Here is a 16,689-nt window from a genome sequence, read left to right as displayed (position 1 = left end):
TGATCAAAATGTCGCACAGACCTCAAAATGGTAGCAATGAAAACGTTGCATCATTTCACAAAAAATGACACCTCACACATCTCCGTGCACCAAAGTATGAAAAAGTTATTAGCGTCAGAACATGGCAAAAAATTTTTTTTCTTTTTTGTACACATTCGTTTAATTTTTGAAAATGTATTAAGACACAATAAAACCTATATAAATTTGGTATCACCGCGATCGCACCGAACCAAAGAATAAAGCTGAGGTGTTATTTTGAGTGCACAGTCAAAGTCGAAAAAACTGAGCCCACAAGAACGTGACGTTTTTTTTTCAGTTTTTCCACATTTGGAATTTTTTTTCAGCTTCGCAGTACAAGGCATGTTAAAATAAATAACATTACGGGAAAGTAAAATTTGTTACGCACAAAATAACAAACACAGGTCTGTATACGTAAAAATGAAAAAGTTATGGATTTTTGAAGTTGGAGAGCGAGAAATGAGCGGAAAAACCCTGCGTCCTTTAGGGGTTAATTAAGAATATAGCTTGATAGAATTCTGATTAATCATCACAGTAGTTTACTACTATTTACTTTACCTCTCCTCGCTTCTATCTTCTGATCTGTTGTATCTTGGCCCCTATTTCTAAATCCCTGATTGTAAAATATCGGGACAAGTGATAAGTTATACTACACCTGTTCTACATCATTGGATCCCCTTACTAACATTGGGATATTCAGCGCATTCATTTACCTCTTTTTCCGTGTTCCGATCTTTCCCCAGAGACGTCCGCAATTGTCCGGTGAGGGCATACTTTGTCCTCGCTGTTTTGACTTCGGTGGGCGCGGTTTGTCCAGGGGAGATGAGGGCGTTGCCCAGCCCCATGTCTCCTGCGCATGCGCATGCCCGACCTGCCGACGGCTGCACGGACTAACATGGGCCGCGGCTGGAAGGTTGGGAGGAGCGTTGGGGGCGGGTTTCTGAACACGCAGCTCGCTTATTTGTCTGTGTCACGCGCCAGTTCTGAGAGGACCCACTGGTTGTTAGCTATGAACGGGGTCTCTGCCACTTGTACCCCCGTAGCACTGCTGTAGCTAACCATCTTCTCCTGAAGGTAGGACGATTAGCACTTGAGGTCAATACACATATACCCCAGTCTGTGGGTGTTTGCACTGATATTTGTTGCACTATACTGATTAACCTCTTTCCTTATTAAGGAAATCACCTGAATCCCTGCACTTTACATCAGTGTAAGGTAGGAACAAATATGAATTTGACTACATATTAGCACCAACATTTATCTCTAAGGTTATGCATACAGTAATCTATGTTTGCTAAATTGTCTTTATTAGGGCATCTTAAAGGCTAACCTTATTATCCCCTGATGAGGCCAAAAGGGTGAAACAGGCCCTGTCGGGATTTGGTTACGCAAAACCCTGTGACATATTTTTCTCTTTGCCTATAAAGACTATCATACCTTTTTTACTTACCTGCATCTGACTGGGACTACACCTGTAGATTAGGTCCATCAACAGGGCCAGCTATCTAGGGTAAGGCTCCGGTCGGGGCCGTGGCCATTTAGGGCCACAACTCTGAGGTTAGGTCATCAGGGTGTATTAGACCTTGGATACAGGGAATAAACAGGGAGAGTGATAGCCATTCTTATCCTTGCCTCTAATGCCAACAATCATATCACCCTGATCTTCTACGTCTTCCTGCACTCTATATGGACACAAGGTGCCCGTAACCATTTTACTGACACATTGGCATCATAACTGATGAATATCCGGAGACCGAAGTGTAAATACTGAATTTTGACATTACAAGATGTGTAGCCTAAAAAAGTGAGCTCTCCCTTCTCTTTGTAGATCCATAATTGCTTTTGAACTTCGCAAGGAGGCCACCAGGTTCACACTTGCATTGTGTTTCTTTATTTTTCAGATGGGCACCATGCGTTTACACAGTTGCCTTGAAGCAATAATACTGATTGTTCAATATTAACCCCTAGGCGCCCCAGGACGTCTGGCACGAACGGAGCCGGTACCAGAAGCAGCGGCTGTCAGCTGTCTAGTACAGCTGACAGCCTGCTCCGATCGCGGGTGTTAACCCCTTACACGCCGCAGTCAAACATGACCGCGGCGTGTAAGGGTGTTTGCGCTGTGGATCGGATCCCCCGTGCCGCTTACCGGGGGATCCGATCCACTTCTGGGCAGCTCCGAGGACTGGCATGTGCCCCGGAGCTGCCCGGTCTCCATGGCAGTCAGACCCCTTCCGGGTCTGACTGTTAACTGTCTGAGCATGCGCAAGCTTGCTCAGACAGTTTACACTGCTCTACAATAAAATAGTATTGTAGAGCAGTGTATTGAACTTAAACCAGTGATCAGAGCATCACTGGTTCAAGTTCAAGTATGTATAAGTAAAAATATGCAAAAACACTTAACACTACACATTATAATAAATAAAAAATAAATACATAAAAATATAAGCCCCTAAAATGTCACTTTCCCATAAAAACACTTAATAAAGTATAAAAAACACAAAAACACAAAAAACCCTGCATATTTGGTATTGCCGCGTCCGTAACAATCTGTATAATAAAACAGAATTGTTACTGGACCCACACGGTACACGCCGTATAAAAAAAAACGCAAAAACGTTCCGAAAAAAGATAATTTTTAATTAATACCCCAAAAAAAAAATGCTCTAAAAAGTAATTTAAAAAATGTTATGCACTCCAAAATAAGCCCACTAAAAATAACAACTCTTCTCGCAAAAAATAAGCCCCTAACCAGATTTGTCAGCCGAAAAATAAAAAAGTTATGCATATGAAAAGATGGCGATGCTAAAATGAACAAGATTTTCTCCAAATTGGTTTTTATTCAGTACAATTGAATAAAATACACAAAACCCCCACATATTTGGTATCCCTGCGTCCGTAACAATCTGCATAATAAAAATGAATCGTTATTAGATCCGCAAAGTGAACCCCGTAAAAAACAAAAAAAAAAGCTCCAGAACTAAGATCATTTTCAATTAATACCCTATAAAAATGCTCTAAAAAGGGATTTAAAAAATGTTATGCACTCTAAAATAAGACCACTAAAAAGAACAATCCTTCTCGCAAAAAATAATCCCTTAAACAGATTTGTGAGGCGAAAAATAAAAAAGTTATGCATATGAAAGACGGTGATGCTAAAATTAACAACATTTTTGCCAAATTACTTTTTATGCAGTAAAAATGGGAAAAAAATAAAAAATCTATATAAATGAGGTCTTTTTGTAATCGTGGCGACCCATAGAATAAAAATAATATACTATTTTTATGGTATGGTAAACAGCCAAAAAAAAAAAACCCATAAAAATCTTCCTGAAAAGTGATGATTTTCATTTCCTCCACCAACAAAGAGTTAATAAAATCTCACCAATTAGCCTATAGATTCCCCCATATTACGTACCAGAAAAGTGCATCTCATGTGGCAAAAGAAATAAGCCCCTATAGGTCCACATTAAAAAAAAGAAAAAAATTATAGCCTGTACAATGTGACATAGCAAATCTGATCTGGATGGCGCCTCCTTCCCTTCTATGCCCGGCCGTGCGCCCATACAGCAGGTTACCACCACATGTAGAGTATCCGTGTACTCGGGAGAGATTGGGTAACAAACTTTGTGGAGCCTTTATTCATTTAATCCATTGTAAATGTTTAATTTTCCACCCAAAATGGGTGTATTGGGAAAAAATATTACAATTTGCAGACTGCACCTCCATTTTGTTTTAACCCCTATAAAACACGTAAAGGGTTAACAAACTTCTTAAAAGTGGTTTTTCATACGTTGAGGAGTGTAGTTTCCATAATGGGGTAATTTACGAGTCTCACTATTATTTAGGCCTCTCAGTGTCAATTAGAAGTTGAGCAGGTCCATCTAAATACAGGTTTTGGTGATTTTACAAAAAATGTGAAAAATGATACCTAAATTCTGAGCCTCATAACATTCTAGTAAAATATGTGGAATCTTAAAAAACCATGCCAACATAAAGCAGACATTTGGGAAATGTAAGTTATGAATTTATTTGGGAGCTATGACTATCTGCATCAAAAGTAGAGAATTTAGAACGTTGAAAATAAAGAATTTTTCCAAATTTTTGCCAAATTTTGTTTTTTTCATAACTAAACACAAAAGATATCATCCAAATTTTTAAACTAATTTGAAGTACAATGTGTCACGAGAAAACAATCTCAAAATCCCCTGGATATCTCATAGCGTTCCAAAACTATAACCACTTATAGTGACACAGGTCAGATTTGAAGAATGGGGCCACGTCCTTAAGGCCAAAAGAGGCTGAGTCCCGTAGGGGTTAAGTATTTCAGTAAAAGCTAAGTTTTAAATCACGATTTGGATTCTTCCTGATACGACTGAAAAGAAGAACTCTTTTTGCAAAAAATAAGCCCTCAACTAGACCTGTCAACAGAAAAATACAAAAGTTATGCCCTTAAAATTTGTTATGTCATGGCGAGCGGGGAAAAAGTGCAAAAATCATAACAAAAATAAAAATGGATAATTTTTATTGCTTCTGCCTAGAAATAGAAATAAAATAAAAAATAAATTGAAATAAAATCTCATAAATAAGCTATAGACCTCCAAAATTAATTATCTATACATTGTATCTCACCTCGCAAATAATAAGCCTCATATGTTCGCAATACAAAAAATATACCGTATATATATATATTTATAGCCGGTACATTGGGACAATACATATCTGCTGTGGATGGCGCAGTTTGCCTTAGGCCGTGTGCCCCCCGTACAGCAGTCACCACCATATATTAGTAATTATGAAAGTGTCATGTTTGGCCTAAATTAATGTATTTTCTAAATCGCACTTCCATTTTATTTTAACCCCTGTGAAACACTTTAAGGGTTAATAGACATAATAGAAGTTGTTTTACATGCGTTGAGGGGTGTAGTTTATATACTACTATTATTTAGGCTTTTCGAAATCACTTGAAAGCTGAGTCGTCTTTCAAAATGTCAGTTTTGCAATTCTCATGAAAATTTGAAAAATGGCACCTAAAGTTCTAAGCCTCATATCATCCTAAAAAAAGGAGAGGACGGATAAAATATCATTCTAACATAAAGCAGACATTACGGAAATGTTAGTTATCTAGCTTTTGGGATAGTTTTACTTTGTCTGGGATGCAGAACATTTCAAACTTTGAAAATGAAGATTTTTTTCTGAAATTTTGCCCAATTTTTCATTTTTTTCCCAGAATGAAACGCAAAACTTATCACTTATATTTTACCATTATCATGAAGTAAAATGTGTCTCGAGAAAACAATCTCACCTAGATATGTTAAAGCGTTCCGAATAGAGATGAACGAACATACTCGTCCGAGCTTGATGCTCGTTCAAGCATTAGCGTACTCGAAACTGCTCGTTGCTCGGATGAGTATTTCGCCAGCTCGAGAAAATGGCATCTCCCGCCGTTTTGCTTTTTGGCGGCCAGAAAAAGAGCCAATCACAAGCCAGGAGACTCTGCATTCCACCCAGCATGACGTGGTACCCTTACACGTCGATAGCAGTGGTTGGCTGGCCAGATCAGGTGACCCTGGAATAGACTAGCCGCTGCCCGCGCTGCTCGCGTCATTCTCTGTCTGGATGCCGCTAGGGAGAGAGCTGCTGCTGGTCAGGGAAAGCGTTAGGGTATTCTATTAGAATAGTGTTAGGCAGGAGTGATTCTGCAAGAACCCAACAGTCCTTCTTAGGGCTACAATAACGTTTTATTTTCCTTTTTTTTTGGTTTGCTTGTGGCTGGGCTTACTGCTATTAGTAGTGTAGCTAGTACCATATTGTGAGTAATTTGCAGGGAGACTTGTGTTTAGCTCTTAGTGACACAAATATCCACCTCAAACACCGAAGTGGGACAATTTATTAGGGGTTTGATTTGAATTACGCCGAGTCTGCTGATTTATTTTTTTTTACGTTTATTTCTTTTTAGAACTCACAGTAATCTGCCAAAGCAGTGTGCTTTGAGTGTGGGCTAGAAAATAGCCATAGGAGAACCCCAACGGCTTATTTAGGCCTACAATAGCGTTATATTTTCCTTTTTTTTGTTTGCTTGTGGCTGGGCTTGCTGGCATTAGTAGTGCAGCTAGTACCATATTGTGAGGAATTTGCAGGGGGACTTGCGACCGTTGTGTTTAGCTCTTAGTGACACACATATCCACCTCAAACACCGAAGTGGGACAATTTATTAGGGCTTTGATTTGAATTAGGCACAGTCTGCTGATTTATTTATTTTATACGTTTATTTATCTTATAACTGAAAGTCATCTGGCACAGCACAAAATCCAGTTGTGTGCTGTCAGTGTAGGTTAGAAACTAGCCATAGCAATAGGATAGCATCGTTTTGTTTAAAAAAAAAATCACAAAAAACACAAAAAAAAAAAATTTTGAAGTTTACACTTTAATTTTGAAAATGTTTAACCCGAGGGCTAGGGGTAGAGGACGAGGGCGTGGACATGGGCGTCCAACTACTGCAGGGGTCAGAGGCCGTGGTCCTGGGCGGGGTGAGACACCACCTGCTGATGAGGGAGCAGGGGAACGCCGCAGAACTACACTCCCTAGGTTTATCATGTCTCAAGTTACTGGGACTCATGGTAGAGCACTGTTGAGGCGAGAACAGTGCGAAGAGGTGATGTCGTGGATTGCGGACAATGCTTCTAGCCATTTGTCCACCAGTCAGTCTTCCACGCAGTCCACCCATGTCATCGAAATCAGCACTCCTCCAGCTCCTCCACCTCAGCCTCCTTCCCCCCAGTCTGCCCCCTCCCAGCAAAATTTGGCATTTGAACCGGCATACTCTGAGGAACTGTTTTCTGGACCCTTCCCACAGTCACAAACCACTTGTCCGGTTGCTGCTGAGCAATTTTCCGATGCCCAGGTTTTCCACCAGTCGCAGTCTGTGGGTGATGATGACATTATTGACGTAGTGGAAGAAGTGTGTAAAGAGGTGTCGGACGATGAGGAGACACGGTTGTCAGACAGTGGTGAAGTTGTTGTCAGGGCAGGAAGTCTGAGGGGGGAGCATACTGAGGGATCGGAGGATGATGAGGTGACAGACCCAAGCTGGGTTGATAGGCCGGGTGAACACAGTGCTTCTGAGACGGAGGCGAGTCCTATAGCAGAACAGGTTGGAAGAGGCAGTGGTGGGGCCAGACGGAGAGGCAGGGCCAGAGCTGGTGCATCAGCGCCAAATGTTGCCCGTAGTCAAGCACCCGTGGCGAGGGCTAGATTTTCAGAAGTCTGGAGGTTCTTTAAAGAAACACCGGATGACCGACGGACTGTGGTGTGCAACATTTGCCAAACCAGGATCAGCAGGGGTTCCACCACTACTAGCTTAACTACCACCAGTATGCGCAGGCATCTGAATGCTAAACACCCCACTCAATGGCACCAAGCCCGTTCACCTCCGGCCGGGCACACCACTGCTCCTTCCCCTGTGCATCTGCTAGTCAGCCCCCTGCCCAGGACCACGGCCCAAACACCTCCCGTGCGAAAACCCCATCTTCGCCTCCACGATCCTCCACAGCATCCACCAGCTCCATACCCCATACGCTGGAGCGCAAAAGGAAGTATAGCGCAACCCACCCACACGCCCAAGCCCTCAACGTCCACATCTCCAAGTTGCTTAGCCTGGAGATGCTGCCCTATAGGCTGGTAGAGACTGAGGCCTTTCGAAACCTCATGGCGGCGACCGCCCCTCGGTATTCGGTCCCCAGCCGCCACTACTTTTCCCGATGTGCCGTCCCAGCCCAAGGTCCACCTGACCACGAACACGTGGACGAGTGCTGCCGGGCAGGGCCACTATTTATCGCTGACGGCACATTGGGTTAACTTGGTGGAGGCTGGGACCGAGTCTGACACTGGGGCTGCTCATATACTGCCGACGCCGAGGATTGCAGGGCCTACCTCGGTCCAGGTCTCAAAGGCCTACTATGCCTCCTCCTCCTCCCACCCCTCCTCCACCTCCTCCTCGAATTACCATCCATGGGCATGGTGCCATCAGTCGGTAGCTCTAGGCTAAGCGACAGCTTGCGGTGCTCAAACTGCTGAGCCTAGGCGATAAAAGGCACACCGCCCATGAGCTATTGCAGGGCATCACGGCCCAGACTGATCTGTGGCTGGCACCGCTAAACCTGAAGCCAGGCATGGTTGTGTGTGACAACGGCCATAACCTGGTGGCGGCTCTGCAACTCGGCAGACTGACACATGTGCCATGCCTGGCCCATCTGTTAAATCTCATAGTTCAGCGTTTTCTCAAGACATACCCCAATCTGTCTGATTTGCTCACGAAGGTGCGCCGCATCTGTGCGCATTTCAGGAAGTCCAGCACAGATACTGCCACTCTCAGGGCAGCGCAGCGCCGCCTCCAACTGCCCGCTCACCGACTGTTGTGCGACGTGCCCACGAGGCGGAATTCAACATTAACCATGTTATCCAGAGTTTACCAGCAGCGCAGAGCGATTGTAGACTGCCAGATGTCAACTTCCACCAGAACTGGTATTCAGGTCAGTCAGCTTCCTCAAGTCTACAATGAGGAGTGGACGTGGATGTCTGATATCTGTCAGGTGCTGAGTAACTTTGAGGAGTCAACACAGATGGTCAGTGGCGATGCCGCCATCATCAGCCTGACCATCCCGCTGCTTGGCCTGTTGAAAAACTCTCTGGTCAGCATGAAGTCGGAAGCTTTGCGCTCGTCACAAGAGACGGGGGAAGAAGATTCCCTTGTTGATAGCCAAAGCACCCTTAGGTCTGTTTCTCAGCGCATATCGGAGGAGGTGAAGGAGGAAGAGGAGGAGAATGTTGGCGAGACAGAAGAGGGGACCATTGTTCAGTCCTTCACTGTTCAGCGTGTATGGGCAGAAGAAGAGGAGTTGGAGGAGGAGGAAATGGGCAGTCAGGCCAGTGAGGGGAGTGAATTCTTGCGCGTTGGGACTCTGGCGCATATGGCAGATTTCATGCTAGGCTGCCTATCCCGTGACCCTCGCGTTCAAAGAATTTATTCCAGCACCGATTACTGGGTATTCACTCTCCTGGACCCACGGTACAAGCAAAATCTTTCCACTCTCATCCCTGGAGAGGAAAGGAGTGTGAGAATGCATGAATACCAGCAGGCCCTGGTGCACAAGCTGAAACAGTATTTCCCTTCTGACAGCGCTAGCGGCAGAGGGTGTACTTCTGCGGGACAAGTAGCGAGGGAGAGTAGGCGAGCAGGCAGCTTTTCCAGCACTGGCAGGGGTACGCTTTACAAGGCCTGTGCCAGTTTTATGTCACCCCAGCAAGACACTGTCAGCTGCCCCCAGTCTCGGCAGAGTAGGGCTGATCTTTACAGAAAGATGGTGAGGGAGTACGTAGCTGACCATACCATCGTCCTAAATGATCAAACAGCTCCCTACAACTACTGAGTTTCAAAGCTGGACATGTGGCACGAACTGGCGCTGTACGCCTTGGAGGTTCTTGCCTGCCCTGCCGCTAGCGTGTTGTCCGAGCAGGTTTTCAGTGCAGCTGGTGGCATCATGATCGATAAGCGTACACGCCTGTCGACTGACAGGCTGACGCTTATCAAGATGAATAAAGCCTGGATTTCTCCGGATTTTCATTCTCCACCAGGTGAAAGAAGCTCAACCTGAATAATGTATGCACTCCTCCTCCTCATTGTCCTCCTTCTCCTCCTCTTTGTACACTAAAGCAGAGGAAACTGGCTATTTTTTTCCAGGGCCAACTGGCTCTAGCTATAGTACTCTATGTATTTAATTTTTCTGCTGGGCCACCTACCCGGTCCTCTGTTTTAAGCAATTTTTGGGAGTGCCACATACAGGCACTCAATCTATTTCATTTTTCTGGAGGACCACCTACCTTCTCCTCTGGTTTGAAAACTTTTTTGGACTGCCACATACAGGCACTATCCAAATTAAATTGTCTCCATGGCAGCCTCCACATGTCGTCTCTTTAGCTGGCTCCACACGTTGTCTCCATTGCTACCTCCACACGTCATCGCCATAGCTGCCTCCAAAAGTCGTCTATATAGCTGCCTCCATACATGTTCTCCTTATCAAACGAGCTGTGTCAGGCAGAATTTTGGGTTGTTTTCATGGCTTCCACATCAAACTTGTTAACTTTGTTGCCACCCTGCTGTGTAATCCACAAAATATACTGGCAAACTTTTGTCATTTACCGATATTATTTCAGCGCTTCTTGCGCATCTGTTTACATTCCCCTCACCCGCCATATCCCAAACTTATAAGAACGCTACTACACTTGATCTTATACAAAAGGTTCTTAGAAGTGCTGTTTGGGAAGTAGCCGAGAGACTGGGGCTTGGATAGGCGAAAGCTCGCCTGGCAGCGGAGCGCCAGCTCCATCCCAAGATCCAACTAACATAGTTTTAACTGCAGCACCTTTAATCTACTACTAGTTCACTGCCTCCATACGTCGTCCCCTTATCAAACGAGCTGTGTCAGGCTGAATTTTCAGGTGTTTCACCAGATACATAGTGGAACTAGGCCCATCTGTCGCCGCCATGCTGGAGACCTGAAGTTGCAATCATAGCAGCGCAATATGGATGCCCCATACTGTCGCTCTTAATCATGGAACCATTTCCGCAAAAACAATTAAAAATAGAACCACTATGCTATTCCATTATTCCTAGGTGAAATATTCAAACGACCCGGCCTGCTTTGAAAATTATAATTTTTTCAAAGTAAACGCTTCTGGCCCCAGGCCCATTTTGGGTGGGGAGGAGCTGAGAGACAGGGGCTTGGACAGGCGAAAGCTTGCCTGGCAGTGGACCGCCAGCTCCATCCCAAGATTAGGCAGCCTCAGAGGCATCCATGCATGCTGCCCCTGCTGTTTCCTGTCCATTTTGCCTCCACGATCCTCCACAGCATCCACCAATGTCTCATTTCAACTCTCTATACCCCAGACGCTGGAGCACGAGAGGATATGCAGCACATCATCCCCTTATCAAACGAGCTGTGTCAGGCAGAATTTTCAGGTGTTTCACCAGATACATAGTGGAACTAGGCCCATCTGTCGCCGCCATGCTAGAGACCTGAAGTTGCAATCATAGCAGCGCAATATGAATGCCCCATACTGTCGCTCTTAATCATGGAAGTCGTCTCCATGGCTGCCTCCACATGTCGTCCCCTTATCAAAAGAGCTGTGTCAGGCTCATTTTTCGGGTGTTTCACCAGATACGTTATGGAACTTGGTCACTATGTCGCCACCATGCTGTGTTATCGACTAAATATACCGTCAACCTTTTGTTCACATAGGAAATCATTTCAGCGCTTCTTGCTCACCTCCTTTGGTGAAGCCTGAGTCCATTTAGGGTATGTCGCCATGACACTCTCTAGCCTGCCGCTGCCTCTGCATGCCGTCCCCTATAGTGTCAGGGTCAATTATTGCATGTTTTAGATGCTATCTAGCCTCATTCGGTCACTCTGTCATGGCCATGCTGTTGCCCATAATTTTGGCATAATGGTGCGATTAAGCAGCCTCAGAGGCATCCATGCATGCTGCCCCTGCTGTTTCCTGTCCATTTCAGTGGTGTTTGCTGAGGTTTTCTGAGGTTCCCAGGTGTTTGGCCAAGCTTCCCTGTGCAGAGCCTTGGTCCCCTTGAAAAATGCTCGAGTCTCCCATTGACTTCAATGGGGCTCGTTATTCGAGACGAGCACTTGAGCCTCGGGAAAAGTTTGTCTCAAATAATGAGTACCCGAGCATTTTAGTGCTCGCTCATCTCTAGTTTCGAAGTTATAACCAATTATCGTGACACATGTCAGATTCGTGGTCATTGAGCTAAAAAACAATCATCAGTGATAAGGGGTTAAGCACATAGGAGTGTCTCCCCTGAACAATAATATACTCCTACTTACATGAACAAACCCACTTTGAATGGGAGAAGTATACACCTTTCTCACTATAGGTTTCCATTTGATATATAAAGGCCTTGGCTCATGTATATTTGGTGTAAGGTATAAAATCCCAATTTGTAGGGTGATTGTGGCTCAATAATAGTTTTATATGCTTCCACATTCAGCCATTTGCATTGTCTAAATGAGGCACACTGTTCATGTTCATACAGTGACACATTGAGATTGAAATATTATACCTTAAGTTGTCTTGGTTTGATTTCTTCTGAGCTAACTCTGTGAATTTTATCAGTCATTAGAGAACCTGAGGTTGTGTGAACAAGGGCAGAACTTGACAATAGAAACAGCCATAGAATCACATAAGGCTTTTTGCCTTGTAATTCCCCTGATGATTGCATTGCATGATGCATGAAATGTGTAGGAAAGGTGTAACTATTAGCAAGTAGGGATTAATAGCTTTTGTGAGGGACAGTTTTGGGACTGTCCTTGTTAGGACAGGAGCACATGGGAGGTCATAAGGGAATGATAGGTCCTACGCACCTGGATTGACCCTCAGTGGATCAAGAATCTTCATTTGGAAGATTGTAAATGTTTGGGGTTATGTAAATGATGTTTGCTTATAGCAGAGTGAAAACATTAGTGCTGCATTCTTTGGCACTGCGAAACGTTAACAAAAATGCAGTAGCAGTAAAAATTATCGACAGGCCTAAGACATTAGTGACCTATGGTATATGTTATCTGGCTTTGATGAACGATTAGTCGATTATGCACTTTAAGTTTGTTATGTAGAATTTTATTGGTATTGATTAAAAGTTATATTTTATATTTTTCAGAATGTGCACATCCTGCTTTAACTCTAGTTTATGAATTTTGGATGCTTTAATAGTCTAGTGATCTTTTGACTGGTAACCAACCCTTGGGGGTCTCCCTGGCTTGTTTTTCAATTGTTGATCCTCTAGAAGGAAAGAGAGTACGATGCCCACAAGAAATTAAAATTTAGATTTAGCAGTTTGACAGCAGGGAAAGGAAATTTTGCAAGTACTGATGAGTGGGTCTAAACTGCTAACGACTTTACAGTACTAAGTATATCATAATGTTCCTTAATAATACACAGGAAAACAAAATAACACATTCTCTAATTCACTGTTATTAACAAAAATACAGCATTTCACTGATATAAGCTAACCTGTCTCTATCAGTCCTGGTGTACACAATTTCAGTTGCCCCTTGAAAATGACCCTGTAACTTCTGACTTTAGGGTTGGTAGGCCATCTTGCCTGAGGCTTCATGGAGCTTGTCTCTCTCTCTCTGCTTACTTCTCTCTAGCCTACTCTAGGACAGAGCTTACACAGCATGAAGAGAATTGCAAGCAACAGGCAGATAAGTTCTTTATTGGGGGAGGAAGGCAAAGAGATCTAGTGTTTATTAACAGCATTTTGAGAACTCTAAAACCTTTTGATCACTTTTATAAAAATAAATGTTATGCTGTCAAAATTGTGAAAAAGTGGTGATTTGGACATTTTTTTTCTGTTTTGGCATTCATCTTATGGAATAATTGTTTTCCATTTTTGATAAACAGATGTTATTGATGTGACATAGTGCACTTGATTGCATTAAACAGCTCTCTCCATCCCTGTAGTGGTACTGTATGATGGTAGAAAGGTCTAATTTATTACATACTTTAAAAAATAAAACATCTTTCTTTTAACAGGTTGTGTTAGAAACAGATACTTCTCTTTTTCCATTTCAATTTAAATCTATGGAGGATCTTGAAGAAGTAGTGATTTTTGTAATGACTGCCATACAAAAAATCTTTCCGGATTCATCTCCGGGGTGAGTACCATTTTAAAAATAGTTTTTAGGTCTCAAAACTGTGCCTGATATAAGAATCTCAGCACAGTGAAAGTATAGGTTACAATTAATGCCTCTACAGGCATTATAAACAGCTGTATAAGCAATTTTAGATTTTGAAAAAAGTTTGTGTATAAATATGTTCTTGATGGGCACAGTTCCCAACATTGGTGATTTTTGTGACAAAATTCAGTTTAGACCAGAACACAAACCCCATCAAAGTTAATTGGGAACCGAAAAAAATGGCGGGAATGGCGGGAACAGAGCAGTTGCCTACCCACAATTTGCCTAAAGGAAATTTACCATACAAATCAGGCATGATAAACTAGGGACACTAACTCATAGATCCAGGCACTCTGTCTGTGTTAGTCTTATATTTGTTATCCATAGCCTCCTTCCTCCTAAAACCAACTTCTATAATTATGCTTTTGAGCCTGTAGGAGTCTGGTTCCTCAGTACTATGGTTTCACAGGCTGTTACAATAAGCAGAGCAGGTCTTGCCTCCCCCTGCACATCCTGCTGCTACTAGATTACACAGGCAGAGGGTGGAGGGAGAGAGCAAGGGGTTGGGTGAGACATGCTCTGCTCATTATAACAGCCTGTGAAACTGCAGCACTTAAGGGCTCTGGTAAAGCCCCCAGAGCTCTCCAGCAATGGATAACAAATATAATAAGATTACCACAGTCATGGCTCATGGATCTTGTGAGTAAGTGGCCCTGGTTTATCATGTTGGATTTTATGCCTCAAGGGCACAGCACCATTTCAAATCTGCCCTGTGTCACTCAGGGGCATAACCGGGAGATGCTGGGAAGATTTCTCAATGCGGCCCTCTGAAGGGATTTAATAAAACGCAGGCCTTTCCATGCATTTTGCTTCATTTCTGAAGTGTAAGCCGCTGTTTTCCCATGTGAACACAGCTGCTTACAATTCCAGCAACAAAGAAAACCGCTTTCAAAGCTGGAAAACGAATAATAAAATTAAAAGGCATGCGCTATATCGGGATGCATGCAGGACGAGGTGCACCAGGCTGCTAGAAGGTGTGTTGCACCGGGTGGACGGCTATCTCCGCAATCAACCCAAGTGGCAGGAATGTGCACAATGCACAAACAGAGATGGGTTGGAAGTGGGGGTGCAAAGAGGGATGGGCCCAGGAGAACAGCCTTAATAAATTTTGGTACTGCCTTCCGTCCCAGGCACCTATGCAGTGTGGGCCTGTAGCAGCGGTAGCGGTTGTTACGCCTCTGGTGTCACTATAAGTGGTTATAGCTTTGGATTGTTTTCTCTCAAATTACTTAGTAAAAAGATTCTCCATTTTCAAATTTCTAAATTTTCTACTTTTAAAGCAGAAAATCATAGCACCCAAATTAATTCATAACTTACATTTCCAATGTCTGCTTTATGTTGGCATGTTTTTTTTTTATTGAATTCACTTATTTTACTTGAATGTTATGAGGCTTAGAATTTGGGTACCATTTTTGAAATTTTTTGGAATATCAACAAAACCTGTATTTAGAGGGACCTGCTCAGCTTTCAATTGACTTTAAAAACACTAAATAATAGCAAGATTCATAAGTTACACCATTATGGAAACTACACCACATAAGAAATAGCACTTTCGAGAAGTTTATTAACCCTTTAAGTGTTTTATAGGTGAGGTCTAAAAATTTTAATATTTTTGGACAAAACATTCATTTTGGGCAGTAAATTAAACATTTGCAATGGGTTAAATGACATGTGGCTCTACATACAGTAGTTTGACACCCACTGCTTCTGGCACCGACTCTGCTTGTGACACAATGCTAGAAGCTGGAAGTAATAGCACGTCCAGGTGCAGGAAGTATCTTCCCACAAGCACTTATTATTGCGCCCAGGTGCAGAAGGGGTTAAAATAATACCATAACATACAAAAGTAAATAAGTATCTAAGTAAATAAACAAATATATAATAATTATAAAAAATTGAAAAAAATTGTCACAGCGATTTATAGTCACTCTGGGTGTCCAGACCCAGTTATTTACATAGAGGATTTAAATGGCCATGGAAAACGAAACACCAGTCCATTCAATGCATTTAAAATTGAAGTTCTGGGACTGTGGAATTGAAATTTAGAAGTTGACACTGGAAAAACAAAGTTGTGTGGTATCCATGTCTGGTTCATCTTAATGAACATTAGGATGTCCACGTTGGCTCTAGAGAGGTCAACCCTATTGTCTGCAATGACACCAGTGGGGGTGCTGAACACGCGCTCTCACAGCACACTTGTCATAGGGTGTTAATGCGCAGGTACTGGAGCAAATAGTAGCTAATGTGGACCAGGCTGCCCAGAGGCAAGGACAAACTGTCCTCGGTGGGAGGTGCCTCCTCCTATTCTGTATCTCCCCAGCCATGCTCTAGTGATGCCTGTGAGCTCCTCTTGGTGTCACCCAACTCCTCTTTATTCTCCTGTTTCAAAATTATTCCCTGGCTAGATAGTAGAATACAGCGTCAGATTTCTCCGGTGGGCCCCAAGTCCCGACACCAAGTTACACACACACTCGGGCCCCGAGCTGACAACAGCCGTAGCAGGGGGAACCCGCAGTGGACGGGGATTCAGACACAGTATAATCTAAGTTGCTTCCTTGTTCTGGCAGGAAGTCAATGCTGATTTACTGAGCTCCTCTCCGGGCCCGGACTGGACAGATGAATTATACTTTCTTAATGATGTGTGCCCAGGCCCGTCCAACTACCTCCCCTGACTGCAGGCCGCATATAAGTAGGGTGAAGAGGTAGTGGGACATGCCCGGGGGGCATATCATTAACAAAGTATAATTCGGCTTCCCATTCACTCCCGGTCCGTCCCTCTACTCAGTAGCAGAGTCTACTGACTGCTGCTAGTGGAGCTTGGCTGGCTCCACCCACCTCGCCCTGCTCCGCCCACCTCGCCCTTCCC

At 43.5% G+C, this 16,689-nt stretch overlaps 1 protein-coding gene across 5 annotated transcripts in view; it reads left to right on the top strand.

The window, feature by feature from the left end:
- LOC140070832 (capping protein, Arp2/3 and myosin-I linker protein 3-like) overlaps positions 1 to 16,689 on the top strand; it is an 813,581-nt gene that overhangs the window by 141,573 nt on the left and 655,319 nt on the right. For all 5 annotated transcript variants that reach the window (XR_011848999.1, XR_011848997.1, XR_011848998.1 and 2 more), the window contains exon 5: positions 13,621 to 13,742. Coding sequence is in view for 2 of the 5 variants with exons in the window: in XM_072117787.1 (XP_071973888.1) it covers positions 13,621 to 13,742 (122 nt within the window). In the remaining 3 variants the exon portion in view is untranslated. The remainder of the gene's footprint in view (positions 1 to 13,620; positions 13,743 to 16,689) is intronic.

The sequence above is a fragment of the Engystomops pustulosus genome, chromosome 7 (genome assembly GCF_040894005.1).
Source record: "Engystomops pustulosus chromosome 7, aEngPut4.maternal, whole genome shotgun sequence".
NCBI lineage: Eukaryota > Metazoa > Chordata > Amphibia > Anura > Leptodactylidae > Engystomops > Engystomops pustulosus.
Note: the sequence above shows the minus strand (reverse complement) of the source record. Positions and strands in the feature narration are given on the sequence as shown.